Source organism: Lycium ferocissimum, chromosome 5 (genome assembly GCF_029784015.1).
Source record: "Lycium ferocissimum isolate CSIRO_LF1 chromosome 5, AGI_CSIRO_Lferr_CH_V1, whole genome shotgun sequence".
NCBI classification, from domain to species: Eukaryota; Viridiplantae; Streptophyta; class Magnoliopsida; order Solanales; family Solanaceae; genus Lycium; species Lycium ferocissimum.
Genome location: NC_081346.1, coordinates 71,481,818 through 71,505,743, shown reverse-complemented (window position 1 = coordinate 71,505,743; position 23,926 = coordinate 71,481,818). Strand labels below are relative to the sequence as shown.

At 34.8% G+C, this 23,926-nt stretch overlaps 1 protein-coding gene and 1 long non-coding RNA gene across 4 annotated transcripts; both read right to left on the bottom strand.

Annotated features, from left to right (window-relative positions):
- Positions 1–9,757: 9,757 nt before the first annotated feature.
- LOC132057303 (uncharacterized) lies at positions 9,758–11,838 on the bottom strand. Its single transcript, XR_009415125.1, has 2 exons — positions 11,129–11,838; positions 9,758–10,002 (listed from the first exon to the last, which is right to left on the bottom strand). It is a non-coding gene; the product is annotated as an uncharacterized LOC132057303 (long non-coding RNA).
- Positions 11,839–13,580: 1,742 nt separating this feature from the next.
- On the bottom strand, positions 13,581–22,535 carry LOC132057302 (ethylene-insensitive protein 2.2). Of its 3 annotated transcripts, none has more exons than XM_059449842.1 (8): positions 22,405–22,535; positions 20,671–21,286; positions 19,339–19,425; positions 19,130–19,240; positions 18,817–19,029; positions 17,540–17,725; positions 14,764–17,457; positions 13,581–14,001 (listed from the first exon to the last, which is right to left on the bottom strand). In XM_059449842.1, exons 2-8 carry the CDS (start codon positions 20,923–20,925, stop codon positions 13,597–13,599), a joined length of 3,951 nt encoding a protein of 1,316 aa, XP_059305825.1. In that variant the 5' UTR covers positions 20,926–21,286; positions 22,405–22,535; the 3' UTR covers positions 13,581–13,596. The 3 variants fall into 3 exon arrangements, with proteins under 3 accessions (XP_059305825.1, XP_059305824.1, XP_059305826.1); XM_059449841.1 differs by having other exon boundaries at positions 22,253–22,468; XM_059449843.1 differs by lacking the exon at positions 22,405–22,535 and adding an exon at positions 21,497–21,519.
- Positions 22,536–23,926: the final 1,391 nt, after the last annotated feature.

Sequence of the window (23,926 nt, the reverse complement as noted above, 5' to 3'; positions counted from 1 at the left end):
CGTAAATAGGCGCGCATTCATAAACGCGGGTGTCTACGATTGGGATGAAGCGACGGGCGAGCCGAGTTGCAGCTGGGCTCGAACGAGAGCAGCCTTATCGGGCTCGTCCACTAGATGGTGTCCTCTGCATTGACATCGGTAGAGGTACGCCAAAAGAGCACCGCTTAGCTATAGTCTCCCAAGCTGTCCAGATCCTCCAAGAAGATCAAATACCGTAAGCTGATAAAGGCACCTAATGTGTTCGGGAACATGATGCTCCCGAATATAATGAGTAAGTACAAACGGGCATGACGATCCACAACCACCTGATCAGTGCCGTCGTGAGCAGGAGGCAAGTCATGCAAATACTAGCAGAGGGCACTAATCCTCACTCGACTCTGTCCCGAGATAACACTAGGGTCCACAGGCACGAACCCGGTGAGCCTAGTCAACTCTGTTGTCCAAGTCCTACCAGGAGGAGGCTCAACCCGACTGTATAATGGATCTTCATCTACTCGCAATCCAAACATGACCTCAACATCCTGGAGCGTGATCGTGGCTTCACCAGTGCGGAGATGAAAGGTGTATGTCTCCGGCCTCCACCGCTCAACCATGGCCGTCATAAGAGCCCGATCATGCTGTACCTGACCAACAAAGTCGCAGTGATAGATACCGCCCCGTAACAGTATTTCTAAGATGCGGGGAGGTAGGGGGCGCTCGCGTAAAAGAGTCTACGTTATATCTAGCCTATGGGGACGGAGCAACATCCCCATCTGTATAACATCACCCCATAATAGTTCGGACCTATGATAATCTTGCAGAGCAAGTACTGATTTATCGTATGGCCCCAGATGAATGTTGGGATCCATGGAAGTGTCGTATCTATACAAACTAAATTATTCATTATTCTTGAAATTAGAGGGAAATTATGTTAACTAACTAATCCTTTATCGAAAAATTATATTAACTAACTAATTATTTATAGGGAAATTATATTAATGATGTTAATTCACAAACAATTAGTTTATCTTTCGCTATTCAGGATTTAGTTAGTTATTCGTTATTCAGGATTTAGTTTGTCCTTCTTTATTCAAAATTTGTGGATTATGAGAATTATGTTGTATTATATTTTTTGAATGATAATATCTAATTAAAAATTACTTAATTAATTTCTTAAATAAAAGTTTATATTATATAGCTAATTTATTTAACGGGAAGTTATGTTAAATAACTAATCTTAAACTAAGGATTTAGTTTACCGTTCGTTATTCAAAATTTGTAAACTATGAGAATTATGTCGTATTATATTTTTTAATATTAATAGCTAAATAAAAATTACTTAATTAATTAAAAATTACTTAACACTAGATAACTAATTAGCACATTAACAATTAACATGGGATAAACAATTTCACAAATAAATACAATTAACAAATAATAGGAGATTACAATATTTTCCTAATTAAACAATTAATAATCAATTAACTAAATAATAAATTAACAAGAAAAAAAAAATAACACTGGCAGTTCGAAAACTGCCAGTGGAAAGCTATGAGTCCAAAAACAATTCATTTTTCGAAATTAGAGACTATGAAACATTAATCATTCTTAGGTAATAATGTATTTAACAAAATAATTAGAAAGTTTATAGTAAAATACCTTGATCGAAGCTTGTTGTTGGGTTGTTTGAATCGAGTTGTATGTCGCTTTTTTTCAAAATTCAACCTTCGAATCTTGTTCCTTGACTTGAATATACCGAAAATCTTGACTTTCGGAATAAAATTTGAAGTGAAAAGGCCCTTCTTGGAATGTTGACCCACGTTGTTTTGCCTTTGATGGCGTTTTGTTCTTAAAAAAATGGGGATGGGGGACCAGTGGTGGGGAAGAAAGCCGATGGTCGGTTATTTAACTTCTATAACGCAGGAATTTCATGTGTTATAGGATAACGCAGTAAATTGCGTTATAGGATAACGCACCGTGCCATTACGGTTAACTCTTATAACGCAGTAATTTACAGCGGTGAAGGTACTTTGGTAACAGTTTTTTTTTTTATCTCGGTTCATTTGGTCTTTTTTTGGGTCATTTAGGTTCTGAATTCGAAATCCAGTTGTAATTGTTGACACCCAATTTTGGCCCTCCTTTTTCGTTTAATTAATTTCACTATGCTTCTTAGTCCTGAAAATTCCCCAAAATGAGTTAGGAATATTTTCACTAATTATTACGCTATTTTTAAGATGTTATTTCTCTAAAATTAAGAACATTTTTTATTGTTTCCTAAAAATTACCAAACATCATATTTTTATAATTAAAAATTACTAAAACGCATTCTTTACAATTAAATCACTCAAAAATAGTGTTGATATTCCTATATCGATATTAGCGTTGGCATTTCTCCTTTAATACTATTTCTTACTATATTAATCATCGTTTACTTTATTTTAAAACTAAACACGTGTATTAAATTACTGGTACTGTAATTTATATAGGCATATATTTTGGGAATTATTTAAGATAAAGAAGCATATTTTAATTAATTGGTTGAAGTAAAAAGGGATGAGAAAATAATTCATCTACCTAAAACTTAGGCGAAATCCTATTCCTATTCTACAAAAATCAGCAGCCCATAACTCCTATTCCACCTCAATTCATCCACACACTCCAATCCACCTAAACTAGAAATCCCCTAAGTCCCCCAAATCAGTAACTATTTCCTCTAACCAAGCAGCCCTAACCAAACGACCCTTTTCCCCTTTAACCAAAAGAAAATCTCTCCACTGTCAAAACCTCATCCCTTTCTCCTCTTTTCTTCAAAAAACAGAGCACCAACGGATCTCTCTCCTCTCAAAATCACTCTGAAAAGTTAAAGAATTCAGACCCTCTTCATCATTTTCCCTCTCTTTAAGATTCCCATATATTTCCCCCTCTTTTCCTTGAATTTGAATTTTGAATTTCAGCTTCTTGAAGAAGCCACTGAGGTCTCAACTCCATGCTATAAATACAACCTTCTCTTGGCTAAGAAAAAATAACCAAGTTTGAAGGCTGAAAATTCCCTTTGAACTAGGCTTTTGATTGAGAGAAAATCCCCATTTTTCTTACTATTTTCAAAGCTTTGGCTATCTGAAAAAAAATCCTATTTTAAAGTCTAAGTTCTCTGCTAAGAAAAGCTACAAAATACTTAGGTTTCATTCTTTTACTGTTCGCAACAACAAGAACTACTTCGAGCGGATTCGAGGACTCGACGACGACAATAGCCTCAGTTCGCTGTCATGAAGAAGGTAATCACACTCGTCTTCACTTCGTCTTTAATTTTGTAAAAGTAGAAATGTAGTCGTTCAAGTGTTCTCGTCGTTTATTTGGTTTAGTCGGCTGGAATGTGTTCTCTCCTTGTTTGTTATAAATTAGTGTAAAACGACTAATTTCATCAAATATGTGTTTAACCTCGTCGCTTGGCTAATCCTCTGTTTTAGTCATTTTCTTTAGTGTATGATGTTCCTATTTCTAACGTAAATCAGTGTGAAGGATGACCGATAGAAGCTATGAATTTGAAAAGGGAAATCTACTGATTTGTGAGAATATAATATGTGCTTATATGCAGATTTAGAATTTGTTTGTTGTTGTCTTCTCGTACGTTCAAGTAAATAAAAGTCCTGCTTCTTTTCCGTAGAAATTTATAATGTATCATGGTTAAGGTGATGGGGTAATTATTGTTTGAGTTGGAATCTGGACACGTATGAAAACTTCCCTTCGTTTCATTCTCAGTTTACAGAATTAAAATGTAGTTGTTTTCTTGTTCTTAGCAGTTGTAGAAGTTTGCTTGTTTGAATCTGCCTACACTTTATTTGCTATAAACAAGCATGACATAGTTGTGGCAATCTATTAACATTTAAAGAAAAAGATCGTTTAGCTTGCTGAATACATAAATAGCAGTGTCTCTTGTTTAAAATCTGTTTGTGGCACCTCTTAAGGGTCTGTTTTACCATGTAAAATCAGCATGTAAAAAAATAAATAAATCATGAACCTCAAAAACAAATGTCCTTATTTGTTTGTATTTAATACTAATCTACATATAGGTTTGGATAATTGTTTTGCTTCTGTTGGTTTGAATCTGTCTACAATCTATAACTTTTTTTTTCTTTTTTCATTAAGGATGTGACTATAGATGACTTTAATCATGTTTGATCCTTTGTTCAGGTCTTCAAAACTAATTCTAGTATGGATCAATATTAAAATGTCTGTGTCAAGTAGCTGTTTTACTTTCATTTGGATATGAGCATGAAACATCATTTGTTTGAGGGCATTTAAAGGTTAATGTTGTCCCTGGTTTAGTTAGCTTGAACGAATATGGAAAGTCCTGCATAAGTTGATAACTATTGGCATCTGAATATAACTGGTTACACCTCTATGTTTGTTGTAGGATTTTATGCCTTCCATGAACCAGTCCTCTAGCCTTGCTTTATTCAAAATTAATTGATGTAGAGGTTTTATTAACAGAAGGCTATGTGGTTCCCACTTTGTTTGAAACTCTGTCTTGAAAAACTGATCTGTCATGTTTTTTTTTTTAGTCATAGTTAAAATGATTCACTTTTGCTTACTAAATCTTTGTAGTGTTTATTGAACATTTGTTTCAGTTTGGGTTAAGGCTTACCTGAAAGACTCTGAAATGAATCCAAGACATGTTTACTTCTATTTCACAGCTGTGTTTTATTTCCCCTAAGTAAAATGAACAAATAGGATGAGTTGTTAGTTTGGTTTAATCTTTTCTAAAGAGTTTTTTAGCTTACCTGAAAGGTTCTCTTGGTTTTGGTTTAAACTTATTAGCTTCTAATATGATTGTTTCCACTGTTTTGGAATCTTGCAAGCATGTCCTTTTTTTTTTTTCTTTGTTTCTTGAAGTCGTGTCGATAGGACTCCAGGGACCTTTGACAGAGAATAATTTTGCTATTGGTTCGGACTTGAAGATTTTTTTTTCTTTTCTTAACTTGTTTGTAGGATTTTTGTGTAATTATTTTCATTAACTAGTTTTGTGCTTGTGATTAAGATCGCTGCTAATCCTTTTCTTCTCTTTTGTTTTCTTTTTCATGCAATACTTCAGAGCGTTTGGAGTTATGGCAACTCTGAATTCTGCCTAGATCAAAGAAGAAACCAGTAGCAGCCTCCTTTGCTCGTGTCTAGCGTCCTTCGTTCGTGTCAAGAGTCTCCGTCCTTCTTCTCTTTAAACTTTATGTCTCTGCGTGGATTTATATACATGTGTTGTTCGTATCTTGACTAACACTTTTATGGATTGATGTTTGTAGCGACATTAATTATCTGTTTGTGCGTGGATTGGTAACATCGACTAAGCGTGAAAACCTTTTTTTTTTCAGGTTTCAAATAAACTTTCACAAAGTAGTAAACTGAAGTTACTTTTACAAAGCAACTGTTTTTAGTCTCATTTTTCTAAAGTCGCAATTAGTTTTATGAAGAGGCAACAAATGGATGACACCATTACTGCTGAAGATTCACGTTTCTCCAGATTGGTTTGGGCCCAAAATAAGTTCAAAAGTGCAGGATTTCAAAATGGGGTGGTAACGTTTTTAATTGATCTGAAAGACCAAATGGTTTCAAACATTTTTCAGAATTTGTTTTCTTTTAATATTAACATGAGAAAACTTTGTTTTCTTTTAATATTAACATGAGCAGGCCAAACTATTTAGTTGAAAAAAAAATTCGAGTATCTTAGGGATACTTAAGATTACACATTTTACCGGATCCGTATAGTGGCGTAACTTTGTGAAGGAATTATCAAAGTTATGCTAACTTTTATAATTCCTTCACAAAGTTATGCGGTGGGGGCACATACAATGGGCAAACTTTTATAATCGGCATACACATATTTAATATATATATAACTTGCTATTCCTTATTTTATTTTTTTAAAATTTTGACCGCGCCTTTCGATATCTTTTCATTTATTTATATATATATGCTATCTTATGAAAAACAACAAAGTGTACTTAAGTATAGTGGCCCAAGCTATTTTACAAGACTATAAGGTACACATTTTACGTACATGTATATATATGCTATCTTATTTTCGGCAATTCCTTTAATCATCTTTTCATCATGTGTACACATAAATATTACTCTCATATCACAAGTAGTGATTTTAAAAAAAACATAATATACTATTTTTACATCGATATAAATATCGTATAATATACATTGTTTTCTCAATAAAATGCATACATACTAATCCTCCCATTTTTATACCATTTTATACGAAAATAAATCATGAAGTGTGTATGTATATATATATATATATATATATATATATATATATATATATATATAGAGAGAGAGAGAGAGAGAGAGACACACACACACACATGTTTACACCTCATGCATACTAAAATACTTTTTTTTAAATATATCATTTTTTTTTTTACATACGTGCATAAATATATTCTCACTAATCATTTCTATACGTGCATACATTTTTATTTACATGATTATAATGACTTTAAGACTACTATTTGTACGAATCGTCTTAGGAAATTAGTTCCTTTAGCAGTTCCTTAAAATAGGTAATAATAAATAAGAAATAGATAAATAATCCCCCTCTAGCGTCAATTAAACTAAGTTTAAAGACTGTCTTCGAATAAACTTTTCGAGGATCTTACACCTTCCCTCTGGGTAAATAAAACCCTTACCTGTAATCTCACAAGTTTCAAAGACTAAAAAATGGAGTTTACATTTTTACAAATGATTTCCTAATATTTTCTAAAATTAGGTGGCGACTGAAAATTTGCAAAACCAGAGAAAACATAGTCATAAGGTGTGAACTAGTTTTAATCCGTTCAAAATAGGGCATAACAGTAATTACCATATATTCGAATACAGTTGTCCTTGTCCTGATCAATCAAACAATCACTCATACCGTTTATGCTCTTCTCATTTTAGTTGATGTTACTTTTATTTTAAATTTGTTTTACTCAAATAATTCGTTTAATTTTTATTTTTTATTTTTTTATCTTTAACGAGATGATTTCTAATCTCTCTCTCTCACTCATACATATATATATATACACACACTTCATTCTTAAATTTTGTATCCAATGGCGAATGACATAAATGGGAACAGATGGAGAAAGTAATAGGAAGTAATTTTATTTTTATAAATACAAAATCAAGAAACAGGGTGCAACATGATATAATTCTATTCCCTTCGGTCCTGATTTCATGTGACATTTTTCTCTATTTGCAAGCCAATTGAACTAATCTTTAAATCTAGATTGGATTGGATCACTCAATAATTTAAGATTAAATTAAGTTAATTAAAATTATACAAAAAGTTCTATCAGTTGCAATTCTTCTCCTGACAATATGATGAAAGAATAATTTGTACAATATTGATCAAAGTTCAGATAATTCGAATCACGAATAGCAAAAGCGTCAAGTAAATTAGGGCGGTGAGAATATGAGATAAACAAACTATACTCTTTTGGCAAAGGGTTTCATTCCTTTTTTTCTTTTACTCCGTATCCAACAAGAAATTGGAGGAGGAGCCATAATAAAGCATTTTGAAGTAATGCATGATGAGCATTGAAATGAATGTTCACCATCAACCCCTTGACCAGTTGTGAATATAACACTCCTCAATCAACTTCACAGTCTCATGAATTGCAGCTTAAAAGACCAAATGAAGAAAGAAGAAACATTGGGACCTTATTGTCCAAAAAGCACCTGACTTTCAAATAACATTGTGTTGGCATTAAACCTTTCTTTTGTAATGTAAAGAGTAAAAAGAATCTTGTGGGTTCTTTTCCTATCTCACTTCCTTCTCTGATGTGAAAGACAAAAGTCTCTTATTGATTAGGAAGAGAGCTTTTCTCCTTATTCCCCATTTGGGAATTTGGCACAAGGTGCTAACATATACACATAATTGACATATGTTAGCCAAGTTTTGATAATCTGGCATTAAATGGCCAATATACATGTTTTGGTTCAAATAATTTAGCACATTATGATCCATAAATTTTTGAGAAAAAATAGCTCCCACTTTCTCACTCTCTCTCCACGTCTGTTTTCTTCATACTATAGTTTCCCTCATTCCTGCTCTTCAATTTCTTTTCTTAGTTCCTCATTCTCTCTCCAAGAAGTTTCACTCTCTCTCTCTCTCTTCTTCCATCTATACACTATTATGTATCTCTCCTCCACTTTTTCACTCTCTTTCCTTTTTCTTAAATTTGTCCAATCAAAATAAAAAATCTACCATGATATGTTGTGAAGTACCATGTATACATTCTCGGAATTCGATAGAGAAGAAGAGTACCATGTATACATTCTAGGAATTCGATAGAGAAGAAATGTACCATTTATACATTCGATATATATATATAGTGAAGTACCATGTATACATTCTGATATACATTGTGAAGTACCATGTATACATTCTGGAAATTCTATATAGAAGAAGAGTACTATGTATACATTCTGGTATATATTGTGAAGTACCATGTATACATTCTGGTATACATGGTAAAGTACCACGTATCCATTCTGGTATACATTGTGAAGTACCATGTATACACTCTGATATACATTGTGAAGTAATATACACTGTGAAGTACCATGTATACATTCTGATGTACATTGTGAAGTAACATGTATACATTCTGGTATATATTGTGAAGAGTTAAAGATAAAATTTTATTGACATAAATATGAAATAAGGAAAACAAAATAATTGAATCCTTAAATTTAGGGATATCTCACGTGAAATAAGAAAAAAAAAGTTAGAGTATTTTAAACTAATATTTACTCTAAATAAAAAGGGATAACATGAAAAATTGGATCCCTAATTTTAGGGATTCCAGTAATCAAATAAGAAAAAAAAAAAAAATCCCTAATTTTAAAGATATACGTTAAATAACGGAATAGAATAATTGCATCCTATTGTTTAGGCACCTTTTTCCTTAAGTTGGCTACTTAGTGCCAATATTTTTAGGGCTAAATTATGCTACCACGTTTTTGGTTAAAGTTATGCCAATAATATCTAATAGTTGTATGAAAACGTCAATTCCCTTTGGATGTTACACAAAATAATTGTCTAGAGAAATATTCAGAGAAGAAGAAAGGATGAATGAATATTGGATTATGGAAATGCTCAGAAATGGTGTTGCTTATATAGGGCAAAAGCTGGAGGGATCATGACGTACCCGGACATATTCTATCTATTATCCATTGAATTTGGACACTTTTATGATAGGTTCAAAAAAACATAATTGAATTAGACCTCATATATATCTCGCGCGCATGTAGGGGGTAAATCTACCCGTTTTGCCTTGTCACAATATTTCTTATGTGTGCAAGACCATTCCTTTTTATTAGCTCTTTACAAGATTAATAAAGCACAATTCAATATAAGGAGAAAAGATTTACCAAATAACCAATATAGCTTTAAGCCATGAGTGTGTGTCTAAAAGTAATTGTGTAATCTTGAGGAGCAACCGGCTGCAACAATTTGTATTTCTATTGAACCGAAATCACTATCAATACAATGGCATGCCACCACAAAATGTCTATAATAATTTATTTACTGTTTTTAATTCATATTCAGTATCAATATTCTTCTATTTTTCTAACACATTGAACACATCGAAAAAGGACAGAACAATCAAGAATGAATCGAAGGAGAAATGTGGGAAAGAACAAAGTGGATAGCTATATAAAAACACCTGTATAAATACTAATTCCAGCTCACGTGTTCAGCGCATATTAGCATTTGTAAAGAATAAAGTTAGTTGGAAAGTTATTTTCTTAGATAATAAAATTTAGAAAAATTAGATATGATTTTACTTTTTATTCTACATACTTGTATAAATTCAAATACAACAAAGAAAATTTCCAAACGTCTTTGATCATTTCTAACATGACCTTCCACACAGGTAACAAACAATGGCTATTATCAAGACCAATATAATCAAAGGCAACGAAATCACTAGTACATACATCTTGTAGTTTGATTACTGCAATTTCTGCCTCCTGCATTGACACAAAAATCAATTTATCAACACATCAATTGATTTATTCAATTTACTAACTAAACCAATGCCCTTGTAAAATCAAAGGGCATATACAAGAGCAAATATAGTCGGCAAAATTTTGTTGGAGCATTAAACATTAGCACCTAGTTGGATCTCCGTCTATTTGTTTTATTTTATAACCATGGTGTTTCCTACATTTTGCGCGCTTTTACTAATTTTACTGCAGACTACCTAAGATTTTTGCTTTTCTTTGAACTTGAATCGAGACGTAAATTTGACCACTAGGCCACACTCTTAATGAAATTTTAAATGATTTCTAATTTCATTTTCACTTGAGCGAATTTAAATTTGATTCATTCAGATCTCCATCTATTAAATAGATTTTGCTTCTTTTTTTCCCTATGTCACATTTGCACTGAATATATCAGAATTATTCAAATAACTATTAAAACCATTAATAGTGTTTAAACCTTTTACATCTACTTTATTCAATATCACCACACAACCACTATCTTCGGCTTCTGCCAACAACTAATGAACTGTCAATCATCATCATCACTAGCTGTCACCCAATAACTACAGGTAAAATTAACACAAGCCACTAATTACCACCATCGACACCATTACTAACAATCACCTCCACCATTAACTACTTCTACTATTGGTTGTGACTACCATTAACCACATCTACTATCAAATTATCACCATTTATTATCATTATCAATCACCTTTATCAACAACTTCTACTATGTATAACTATAACTGTTTGATCATCACCAACAATCACCTCCACTGCACAAGCATCACCTTTGGCCCATCTATGCCTAACCATAGATTATAATCACTCACAAACATCATCGCTAACCAGTACCGTCAGTTGCTATCACCACTAATCTTTTAATGTATTTTATTAACCATACAAATTACAATCATGAATAATATTTTTCACAAATATTTTGTGAATATAGTATTCAATTAATATTTTATTTAAAATATATATCCATTAATTCTCAAATAAAGATAAATTATACACATTTACTTGCTGAGCAAATTAAATTCAAATAGTCTGAATTATCCGGTATTTAAATTTCAGAGACGACATCTTAATATTCAGAAATACATACCTTGTCTATTAAAACTACTTGTGGATCGATCTTTCTTGTCGACGAAACAAAGCTAAAACTCACATAAACAGAAAGGAAAGAAAAGAGTTTGAGAAGTAAATGCTAGAAGCTTGCAGAAAGAAAGGAGAATTGAGAGTGATATATGCAATAATGCAATAGAAAAAAAATAAAGAATGAAAAAGATAGGTACACGCTTGGCACACAACTTTTTACGTGTATATGATGTTAGACCACGATACACTCAACTTTTTTCTTTTGCTTTAAAGTTTAAATATTCAACATATAAATTTCTTGACTCAGATTAATTAAATTCGAATCGAAGTGACTTATGAAAGAAAATAAAGTACTCTATCAGGAAAGGTTTCATTTTGAGAAAAAAAAAAAAAAACTCTAACTAAGGGGGTGAAATATCAACCATTGGATTGCACTCATCATGTTCCGTCCACCAAAAATTGGGACCTCACTAGTTAGGGGTCATTTGGTAGCTCGTTAGAGTTATGTAGGTATTAGTTATTCATGTAGTATTAATTTTCATCTTTTATATCCTACATACAATAATACATAGATTTCCTCATAATTTATACATGTGTTAGTTATGCGAGTTTGTAAATTGCAAACCAACACTATACCAATTTTATACATGAATAACAAACCTCATAAAACCAACTAACGAACATGATATTACTTATACAGTATTTAATATCTGCATAACTCACCTCCTAACCAGCTACCAAGCGACCTCTAATGTGCTTTTGTCTCATGTCTTTCTTCGATCATGGCTTGACATTTTGATGTCCTAAGCAGAGGGACCACACTAGTTTATATTGAACTTGATGATTTAATTATACTAATACTGTAGACATGGATAAATTTAGGATTTTAAATTTATAAATTCTAAAATATAGGACAGAACAATTTCGTAATTATGAAATAGATAATTTGTATATATTGATATATTTTTAAAACAAAAATAAATTACTAAAATTTACCGAACACATAAACTATATTATAAATCTTGCCTCTGCACCCGTAATGATCACAATAAGGGGTCGTTTGATAGAGTGTATAAGAATAGTACTTAATATTGTTTATTAGTAATGCTAGGATTAGTTATGATGACATTATTTTGTATCGACTATTCGGTTTGTTTATTAAATGAAGAGGGTATATTAAAATAGAAATAGTACTAAATAGGGTGCATCAAAATAGAAATAGTACTGGTACTAATCATACATAGGTTTACTATATATAAAAAATAATATTGAATAGGGTATATAGCTATTACAGATATTAATTATACCTAGATTGAAAATACAAAACAAAAATTAAATAAAATCTAAGCTAATATATTATTTACTCTAATACCGACCCCTAAGTTCAACTAAAGCGGTAAGGACAACAGATCTTTATTGGAATGCTGATGAATTCACCAAAAAATCAATTACCATATATTGGAATATGGCTGTCCTTGTCCCCCCTTTTCCCAGTCAATAATTCACACCTTTTGTATTTTCTTCACTTTAGCTTACGTGACATCTTTTTCTTCTAATTCGTCTCATAAGAGAATGATTCATCTTAAATTAGAGAATAATTAACTTAACAGTGTTCATCTTATATTATGTCTAAGTGTAAGATTATAAATTCTAAAAGACTTCGCTTATTTCTTCAATTTCGTGTTGATTCAAACAATATCACATAAATTAAAACTGAGACATGGCAGAGCAACCTTTGTCCCCAAGAAATATATTTTTACCCTTCGCTGAAAATAACGTTTAGATAGGCAAAAAAGATTATGTATATTATACGTTGAATTCCCCACCTATTTTGTTGCATACTTATTTATATTTTAACTCCCTTCGTAAAAAATTTAGTTCCTCTGCTAATCAGGTAAACATTATTTTACATGCTACTGTAAAACTCCTAGCATCTGTACTTAACTAATAGTCCCATCACAAAAAGAGGTCCAGATAGAAAGCTGTTGCCTAAAAGTAACTGGCAGTGTCAAATTGCTGTCAGTTCAACATGGCAAGCAAACTACATATGCAGCAACTAATTTTCCCATTACATAAAAAGGTAGCAGTAATATAATAAGCTTTTGATCTTAAAGTAATTCAGCAAAGGCTAAAGTTCAACATGGCACTACAGAAAAAAGGGAGAAAACTGCAAATTTTGCAATAAGATCCTTTACCGCCTTTTAGCCCATTTCATTTTTCACCGCTACAGTTTTACATTAACCTCGTTACAACATTTTATCCTATGTATACAAGACTGAGGTACAAGGGGAGGGGGGTGGGGGTGAATAAGCTGCAAAGATTCAAATACACATGAGGAAATACAAGGGAGTGTAGTGGGGAAGGAGAGAGAAAATTCATAGCAACTAAGCACAAGTCTTTACCAATGGTGATCGATCACTGGTCAGTTGCTATGAACTGAGAAACAAGGGTTTGCTATGAACTGAGAAACAAGCGTTACAAACCAAAAGGAGCTGATGAGGGCGACAACGTACTTTTGCGTGGTCCAGCAGCTCCACCCGCTGCCTCCTGGTTTCCTACTGGCTTATTGGATAGTCGACGTTTATAGCGTTTGAGGACAGATGCCAAGTTTTCTTTCCCTTTAGGGAAAGCTACATCTCCTGCTGCAGTGCCTGTTCGTCCCTTTCGACAGGAAATTGCCGTCTCCACGTCTTTGATCATCTCTATGAGCTTTGGTGCAGTCGTGCATTTTCCTCGGCCCTGTTTTGCTTGTGGCGGTAAGTTTCCATTTGAAATTGGAGGGGGGCTTGACTTTTGCTGCTGGCGGACAACTGGAATTTGAAGACAAAAACAATGGCTCATTGGAGAACGGGGCTTCGAAAATGCCAGTTCTATTATGCCCTGAAGTTGGTAAATGATTCATCAGATACATGATAAAACAATCTTACACTGGCAAACTATAGGGGTCGGAGCAAATAACACATATACTAATGTAAAACATTTCCCAAGTGTCGAGACCAACTCAATTAGAGCACTACCCCATTGTTCCAAGAAAGGACAATATTAACCAAGAGACCCCTAGAATAAATAAGTTTTTAAGCATAAACATAAGAAATCGCATACAGAAAAAACTAGATCAAAATTTCATTACATGGAGAATAATGCTTTTACCACTTGTTTAACCCACCTTAAAAACAAACGTGGAAAGACCAGGAAAGTCGCTATAATGTCTTTTTCGGCACGGTAACAAGGTCCAACGATGAATCTAACATAAAATACGGTTATTGTGCCTTAGCGACGCAATATAAGCTTTAAAGAGGGTTCTCATGAAGGGTTGCAGAAGTGAAAGATCTCTACCACACAAAGGTAGGGATAAGGTCTGCGTACATCCTACCCTCTCTAGACCCCACTTGTGGGATTGCACTTGGTATGTTGTTGTTCTCATGAAGGGTTGCAGGCTAACACCAAAAAGCATGCTTCATGATGCTCAAAATTTGCTTTTCAATATAAAAATATTGAAAGAACCAAAGAAATAGAAATCTTATCCACTTGACTGGATAATAGTTACTAACAGTAGAAGTATTATTAAAATGAGAATGGAAATTTAAAAACATGAAACAGAAGAACTAACGAAAAAAAGCTAGATATGATATGAGGGTTTACCTGAAGACGATTGAGAACATAGGTATATTTGCCCCACAGCTCTGGCCTACTTTCCATAAGTGAAAGCTCGAGAATTCTGTGAATGCACCATACACCGAAGCTTGCAATCAGATCTACTTTCCAAACACAACCTTCTCCACAGTGAGGAACTGACATCACCAAGAACTTGGTGTAATCCATCTCTTCAGGTTTTGAGGCAGAACCAGGTTTCCTGTTGGAAGAGAATTGTGATTCACCACTGTTGGTCAATCTACTAATCTCCCTAGTTTCAGCTTCATATAGAAATTTCTCTCTTGCAGCAATCCGATCTATAAGATCCTCATCAGCCCCATCATCTTGCCTAAATAACCACTCAGATCCTTCCAGTTTCAAAAGTTTCACAATACAACTTCTGAATGACTGAAGTAGCTTAGCTTCCAAATCCACCGTAGACATGCTCTCCTGAGCGGACGAATTCTGCATGGCTCCCTGATCGCCGCTAGCAATATCTGGCTTACCAGCTACCCCAAATTGCTCAAAAGGCTGTCTAGACCAGAGGGATCCAGATCCCGTCCCTGGATTCGAGCTGTACTGCAAGGAGAACGCATCTCTACAGACTTTAGGAGAATGTTCGTACCTCTGGTGACCACCACCTGTCCTTAGTGAACCACTCATATAGGCTTGTTCGTAAGCAGATCGACCAATAGATTGTCCATATCCCATGGAATTGTTGTACCATTGAGCTCTCCCGTCTGTGAGTGAAGAATCTTGGCGGGGAACATAGCGGCCTGAGATATCAGGCAAGCTGTAATACTTTTTCGAGTTGGCTGAGCCAGCTAAGCTCTCGGCGTTTTCGGTAGAGCTAAGGTCGGTGGTAGAAGTGTTAACGGGCTGCTGCATGGAATTATTTCGGGCTACAGGGACATTTCCAAAACCAGGTGGTGCTCGACTACTCACTCCACTCTGAGGTTTTTGCCCCAAAGAACGAGCGAACGGTTCGGCATAGTTTGATGACGACAGTGATGATACGGAACGAGGAGATGGTGACTCCATTTGTTGCCCGTTTAGATAATCAGATCCTCTTTCTTTTGCAATTTGATTAAGGTAAGCAGTAATCTGATATCCATGCACAGTAGCAGGCTGCTGATCATAGCCAGCAGATGTCGCTGGAATCCGCATACTGGAATAGCGCCTCTCACCTGAGTCAAATATGTTGCTGTTGGAACTTTGTTGCACATAAGCATCTAATAATTTCATATGGCTAGACCACATCGAACCTGGCTCCTTTGGTACTCTATTAGCAGAGTCCATAATGCCTGATGCAAATTGCTGCTGCTTGGGAGAGTACATATTCGAGTTGATCAGAGACTCCGGTACTCTTGCACTCCCAGATGGAATATACGCACTGCTTTCTACTTTTAATGATGAAGGGGAAGGTTTTGGATTCATCTTTGAATCCAGACCAAGTATTATATCCAGTTTCTTGGACTTGGCTTCTTGTGTGGCCGCGCCATGGTAATCAAAAAGCTGCCCCCAAAACTCATTTAGAACTTCTGTTAACTGCCTCCTAGCTGCACGACCAAGACCTGCTAATCTTGATAAACTTCCTGTACCACTCCCTGTGTCCTCTGTTTTGCCACCAAGACTCTTGTATGACCCCGGACCATCAGAAATAAAAGATTGAGCGTTCTCAGATACTCCTTTAGTTGCCTCTTCAGGCCCCTCCCACGAATCTCCATCATCCCTGTCATTTTCCATCTCCCCTTCAATTCTGAGTGTCTTCTCTACGACATCCACAGATTCAGTAGTGACGACACTGGTATCCACAGATTCAACATCAGATACCTCACTACCAACACTTTTTGCTGCGGAAGATATCTCAGGATGACTGACAGCAGGAGCTGAAAATGTCATTTCAGATTTGCTCTCGTCAATGGTAGCCAAATGATGGACCTTCTCAAAATCCAAGAGTGATTCGGGCAAGATTTGATCAAGATCTGAAGTTGATAAATCTGGATCGCATTTTTCGACATGAAATGTACCTTCTTGCTTTTGGAAGGACCTTTCTAGACCAAAGTTAGTATTACTCGCATCAAGTTGGTTACGCTCGGGATATGACTCGGGCATAGGCATTTGCAAAAATGTCTGAGCATCGAACCTGGAACTTGCAGATTTCAGCGGAGTAACTGCTAACCACAGCATCAGACAAAGAGATAAAGAAGCTACAATGAGGAGAAAAACATATGGAGTAGACACGCTACTCCCAATACCATTCCACTTCAAATTATTAACCCAATCACTATTCCCAAATATCATCTCTATGACAAATATAATCTTCAGGCCAAGTAAGCCGATAAATGTGCCAAGAGATAAGAACTCCATTAACTGAGAAATTTTGTGGATGCCCATTATTGATCGGGAAGAAGCAACTCTGAACAGGGGTATGACAGAAGACGGAAGCACAAGAGCAACCACAACCTGTGTGAATATTAGTAACTGATATACGCCTTCAGCTCCTGAATTCCATACACAATAAAGGGCTGGAACAATAGAAATAACTCTGATTGTCACATGATGAAGCCAGCCCGGGATGTCCATTCCAAATAAGTCATGCACAACTGCTTGTCTACCAAGATCACAAGTTAGTGGTGTAACTTGATTGGAAATAAACGTAACCAGCATTATGGTGAATGGTGCTACTGAACTTCTGAACACCTGTGTCAATTATTCAAAAAGATATCGTTAACATCTCTAAATCAGAAAAGTCAATAACCGTCTTTTGCTGTTTGAATCCAACCTGATCGAGCAATGATAATGCGTCCTGAAATGTCAGCAGCAAAAGTCCAGTACTGTAAGACACATTGGCTGCTGAATTCATCACGGCATAGTTGACAAGGAAAATGCCACTGAATACGAAAACAATGGCAAAAAAATGGTCCTGACACAGAGCTCCCCTGGAAAGTTCTGTTGATTCCTTACCTTGCTGCAAAAAAGAATTTATATAGAGGTAAACAAGAGAGTCTAGTATTGATCTTACCAACACAAGTAGCTAGGAGTCATAAAACCAAAATGATGTCGAGTTAAGAATTATTTCTAAGCTGTGATAATGACTGAGACTAATGAAAACCATACAATAACATGAAACATGGGAAGTTCTAAAAATCTTTCTCAATATCCAAAAACAAATGTATTAAAACATGGAAGTAATGTAGCCGCACCAAAAACACCACATGCACCGGTAATGTCAAAGACGCATTATTTTTTTCACAAGGGATGTCAAAGACACATCATTGAGCATTAAGCATGTCTGAACATATTTCACATTTTTAGACTGTTGGAATCATGCCTATGTACCTTGCCCTGGTAATATTGGATCTTATGGCTCTTGGGCTACACATATATAATACAGATAGACTTGGTACACATGGGAAAAAAGCAACGCAAGGTCATTTCCAACGTGCACTATGACCTTATCACTCCCCCAACCCCACCCAAAAGGGAAAAAAGGAGAGAGAAACTCTCTTGTTGTATTTTGGTTTCCTTTTCCTGAAGAAATAAACTCATCAACCATAAACGTTATGATCCCTGGCATAAAAAGCTTAACAATAATAGAGGCTTCAGAAACATGGATTGCTTCAACAGATCTCTTCAAAAGAATCAATCTAAGCAACTGAATTGATCATGGTCCAGCCATCTTAAATCCCAAGGATGAGCAGTAAGTTCGGCAATCATAACCGACAACCACAAGATAGAAGCAAATACAGAATCCACATGTTCAACATCAGTAAACAAATCATACATGCCAAATTCTTTACTCAGGAGCTAGAGTTCTCCAGTTTGTTGTGTAAAAGATTTATCAAGGCCCAATTTCGAATACCAATAGTTATCTTAACAATTGAAGTCCAAGTTACATTTTTTTTTTTTTTTTTTTTTTTTTATGTTACAGACATATGAGCATGCCACTGGCACTCAACAATGCACACCTCTATTCTGCAAGTACAGATTATTTTTTTATATATACACACGCACATATATATAAAAAGACAGAGAGAGAGAGAGAGAGAGAAGCGACACCTGTACAATAGAAGAATGGAGGTAAAAATTGTGAGGCATAATACTTGCTCCAAGAAGACTCATTAACACAAATGCACTCTCTCCACTGAACTTATTCAGCATCCCACCGATGGAGAATGGAGTTTCAGGTTGACTTATGACCACTCCAAAAACATAAGAGAGCAGTACAGAGCTAACCCAGCCAATACATAAGAATTTCGCACTGCCATTGTCCTAGACATAGTATTTTGACGTCATTATCATTTATGAGATACTAGAACTACAAGACAAGAATCCAAGAAAGTCCACGAGGATAGTTAGTAGTAAGACTTACGACGAGAGAAGAGAGCAGTGGAAACAAAATGGCACCAGTTGCAGCCAGAAAAACACAGCTAAACAGGTCAATTCCAAACACAACATTAAGCCCATGTGCAGTGCCCAAAACCTATTATCAGAATCAAGTGGTTGTAGGTTAATGCGCTAGGAAAGGCCATAATCTCAAAAGAAACCCAGAGTGTACACAAAATGAAATAGTGAAACTACCAATGTGAGGTCCAGAGCAATCAGCGAAACCTCAGCTTGAATTCCTAGGAATATGCATGTAACTTTGTCATATTCTTCACTGCAAATCTTTGATAACATCAAGGACAACAGAGTTATTATACATCATTGGTTACACAAAATACAAGCTAACAATTTAAACAGAAGTTAAAAGGTAAACAAAATTGCAAGTTTGTTACAGGCATTCTTCTTAACCAGTGTGTTGAAAAATGGAAGGAGGACGAACTGAATAGCTAGAGTTGCCAAAGGAATGAACCAAAAACTGGTCAACTCACATGCTCATTCCAGTACTCTCCACTCAATAGTGTTAGCCAACTTATAAGACACTACCGCAGAGTGGAGCTTGTTATCATGGCATTATCTTTTTCACACAAGGATTCCACTGTATTGTACATATAGCTTCTGATATCAGCGGTAAAATATTCTCCGCGGGTTAACAACCTATAAAAGGGCTCAGAATTTGTCCCCTAAAAAAACACTAAGAGTGTGTTCAGTATAGAGGACCAATTTTCCCATGTTCGGTTAGTCAAAAATCTTGGAAAACAAATTACTTAAAAATGAGGAAACTGACTTCCCTAGTAGAAGTAGGGAAAACAAGTTCCACAAGTGGCATTCCACATTGATTGTGTCCTCCCCACCCTCCAACACACCTCATCTTTAACCCCCACCTCCGTAGCCCCCATACCCACCAACCTACACCCCTACCCCCACCCCCCACCCCCACCCCCACCTCCCATAGTATTTGTCTAGATTATATACAAATGTTTTTAGGATACTCCCTCCGTCCCAATTTATGTGATACTTTTCGCTTTTCGCTAAATTTTGAAGCTAAATTGGATTAGATTAACTCAATGATTAAAATTTCTATATTTAAAAACTACATGAAAAGTAGTAAAAGTTGCAACTTTTCTCATATCAATTTGGTGAAAAATTACATCAAAAAATGTTGGTTAAAGTTCATGCAGTTTGAATCTCGGAAAGCATTACATAAATTGGGACAGAGGGAGTAATATTTTTTTGCTTACGTACATGAACACAAGAAAATAAGTAAGAAATCCACTTTTTTTCCTGAAACTGTTTTCTAAGAAAACATTCTCCTTCATACCAAACACACCCTAGATGTCCATACACAGAAACAAGACGCAATTCTTGATCATGTTTCAAGACTACTCTGTCCTTGCTAGGGGTGTTCTAAATGGAACATACAAGAGCAGGAGAATCAACATCCATGCATGTTCGACTTCACTAAGATCCATCACTACTTAGATACTGCAATCAAAAGTTAAAAAATCCAATGAAAGAACAGAACACTACCTGCGCAAGATCTCGGTCTGTAACCAAGGCTATACAAGCAGACAGATACTGGCACAGAATGGCAGCAAAATTGAACAAGAGTACTAGCATGATCAAATCAAACCCGAATCGGGCTCCTCCATCAACTATTGCAGACCATTTCCCAGGATCAACATAGCCAACTGTAATCAGCAGCATCGGCACAGAAGCAGAAAGTATCCGTTGAATCATGCTGGACTGCTGCCTATAATCTATAGTCCGAGTTTCAGATTCCATAATTTTATTCAGTCAACTAGCACAACCACATTACTAAGCAACCTGTTTGACATGAACAAGCTCAATAATTACAATGCCAATCAGTGAAGCTCCTCCCACACAGCCGGATAAAGCCAGATACCTAACCCCTCGTAATCTCTGGAGAACTGCAAGCAAGTTAGCACCCGAAAGCAATGGACACAAAAAAGTTGACAAGTGCACTTTACTATGCTGATGGTCTTTTCGAGCTGCTAAATCAACCAACTCCAAACAAGAAATTTGACAAGTGCGCCTTATAACGATGATAGTCTTTTCAAGCTGCTAAATTCACCACAGTAAATGCTTTCGCATCCGCTAACAACCCGATTGCCTATTCTGATTTCTGAAAGAGTAGAATACCAAAACTTCAGGCAAATGTCCAAAATTTATAGATACAAAAAAAACTAGGCAACCATGAGAATCAGACACTAAACACAGCTGGAGAAAGCAACAATAATCAAATTAAAACAGTATATATGTTAATACCAGTTAGAAGACAAAAATGCTGAAGTGCATAAACTACCAAACAGAACAAAATTGGATCTTTCACAACCTAATACATATCATCAATACATCAACACTGTCCTGTAGTGCAAGAAACATGGATCACCTAAAAAATGGCCCCAAAAAAAAAAAAAAAAAAAAAAAAAAAGAAACCTTCACTGAGATTATAAACCAACCCAACATTACTCATATATCTCAAAAAATAAAGAAAACTTAATTAGAAGTAAACAAAAGTCAACTTGCCAAAAAAAAAGGGAAGCAAATGTACAAGTTACAGCCTGGCATCTTAAAGCTAATCATGCTTGTTTAACAAAAATCTCCTGCATTTTGACACACAAGTTTTAAAATAAAATTAAAAACAAAATTAAAAAACTTCATTTTGACTTCAAAAGTAATACTTTTCAAGAAAAGAAAGAGAAGTACAAATGAAACACCTTCTCCTCTACAACCATCTAGATCTTCATTACACAAACAAACAAACAAAAAAACCATCAAATTAATCTTAAATTAAAAAAAAAAAAAAAAAAAAAAAACCTAAAACAATACTTTTTGTGACAAACCATCTCAAGAAATCAAAACAACAAGCTAAAAAAACAGATTTCTTTTTTCCAAGATCTGATATAAACTTGACCTATAAAGACCAAAAAAAAAATTTCAAGATTTCAAAACAGATAATCCCTATACATAAAACTAAACATACCCATAACTGAAAAATAAAGAAATAATAATATATAACATACATGTCATAAAAAATATAGACAAGTGGCTATAGACCATTAGGGTTATCCCTTTTTTTTTTCTATACCTTGTAAAATAGTTTCCTTCTTTGTTGTTGTTCTCTATATATATTTCAGTGCACAGAGTTCAGATCAGAGGCTTTTACAGAAGCACTAATATCTATATATATACTAAAAAGAAACCCCTAGTGATATAGATAGAACAAAGATAAAAAAGAACCTGTATCTACATAATACATATCCTAGAGAGATGGGAAGTTATGGTATGTGAGCTGTGAAGACTGTAGAAAGAGAATATATATTATAAATATTTATACAATATATATATATATATATATATATATATTAAGCTCATGGAGGGGGGTGGATTAGGGGGTGAGTAGGGTTCTTAAAGCTATCTTGAAGAGAGAGAAAAGTTGAGGGAGTTTCACTTCACTAATGTGAGTCAAAAGTTATAGGAAGATTGATAGAGAGAGAAAAGTGAACTAAAAAGATAATTTCATTTTCTTTATAATTATCTTTTCTCTTTATAATTTCTTTTCATGTACTTTCTTTTTTTTGGTTTTCTTGTTTGATTGAACTAAATAGTGCTTAGCTTTTTGTCCTTTTTTTGTTTTCGAAAGATGCACGTCGTGACGTGACCTTGCATAGGAAGGTATAGAGGTCGCAGATTAGGATAAAAGGTTAATGAATAGTTGAGCAGTGTCTCGTTTTTTGGTTGGGGAAATTTGGTGGTAGTCTGGAACACTGTGTATGTCGTAGTCCTAGCGTTATTTTTGTAGTTTCTTGCTTTTTGATTACTGTTATCATCTGTTATTTATTGTGTTTCATGTGTCGCACTATTTCGTTTTTGCTGTTGTTTCTTTTCTGAATGATCTTTACTGCTTCATGTTCTCTTCACTGCATCTTTCCTTTTCTTCATAACTGTTTTGATTTGCTGCATTTGAGTCGAGGGTCTTTCGGACACAATTTCTCTACCTCCATGAGATAGGAGTAAGGTTTGCATACCCTTTTACTCCACTTATGAAATTTTACTGGGTATATTGTTGAGTTATGAAAGCAAGTCAATGAATTTGGGAGAGATTAAGGCATCATTTGTGTCTATACAATGAACGTCCTAATTTTAATTATTTAAATCACAGTCATTAAGTTTGTTTGGTTTTCTATGTTTGAATCTCAATCATTTAAGTAATGGGTTTGAATAGAAGTAAATGATTAAGATATGTAACAAAGTCTTAATATTATTAAGGCGTTTATTTAAGAATTTCTACAAAGATTATAATTCACCAATTTCATCCATGTACTGCTACCTCCGCCATTGCCAACCACCATTTTTGCTGCCAACCATTATCAACTCTCACCACCTACTATCGCTGCCAACCACTACAATAGTCGCCACCATCACTTGCTACCATTTACAATCATCACCACCAACCACCTGACAACAAAATCCATAAATCGCTACTGATAATCACGACCATCAGCCCTTAATACAATGTACGTGATTTTGTAAGGATTTGTTCAGATAATTCCTATCATTCGAACAAAACTGTCCCAATTTAACTAAAGAATCATATGTGAACTAGGTCATAATATACATTCTTGAAGAAAATGATTATTTATTTCTATAAATATGACTTGTCTATATTGGTGACGGCCAATCTCATTCTCTTTTAGATTATAATTACTCTTAGAGGAAAGTTTTTCTTATTTATCTTCGAGTATCCTTTGTCTATGTTTAT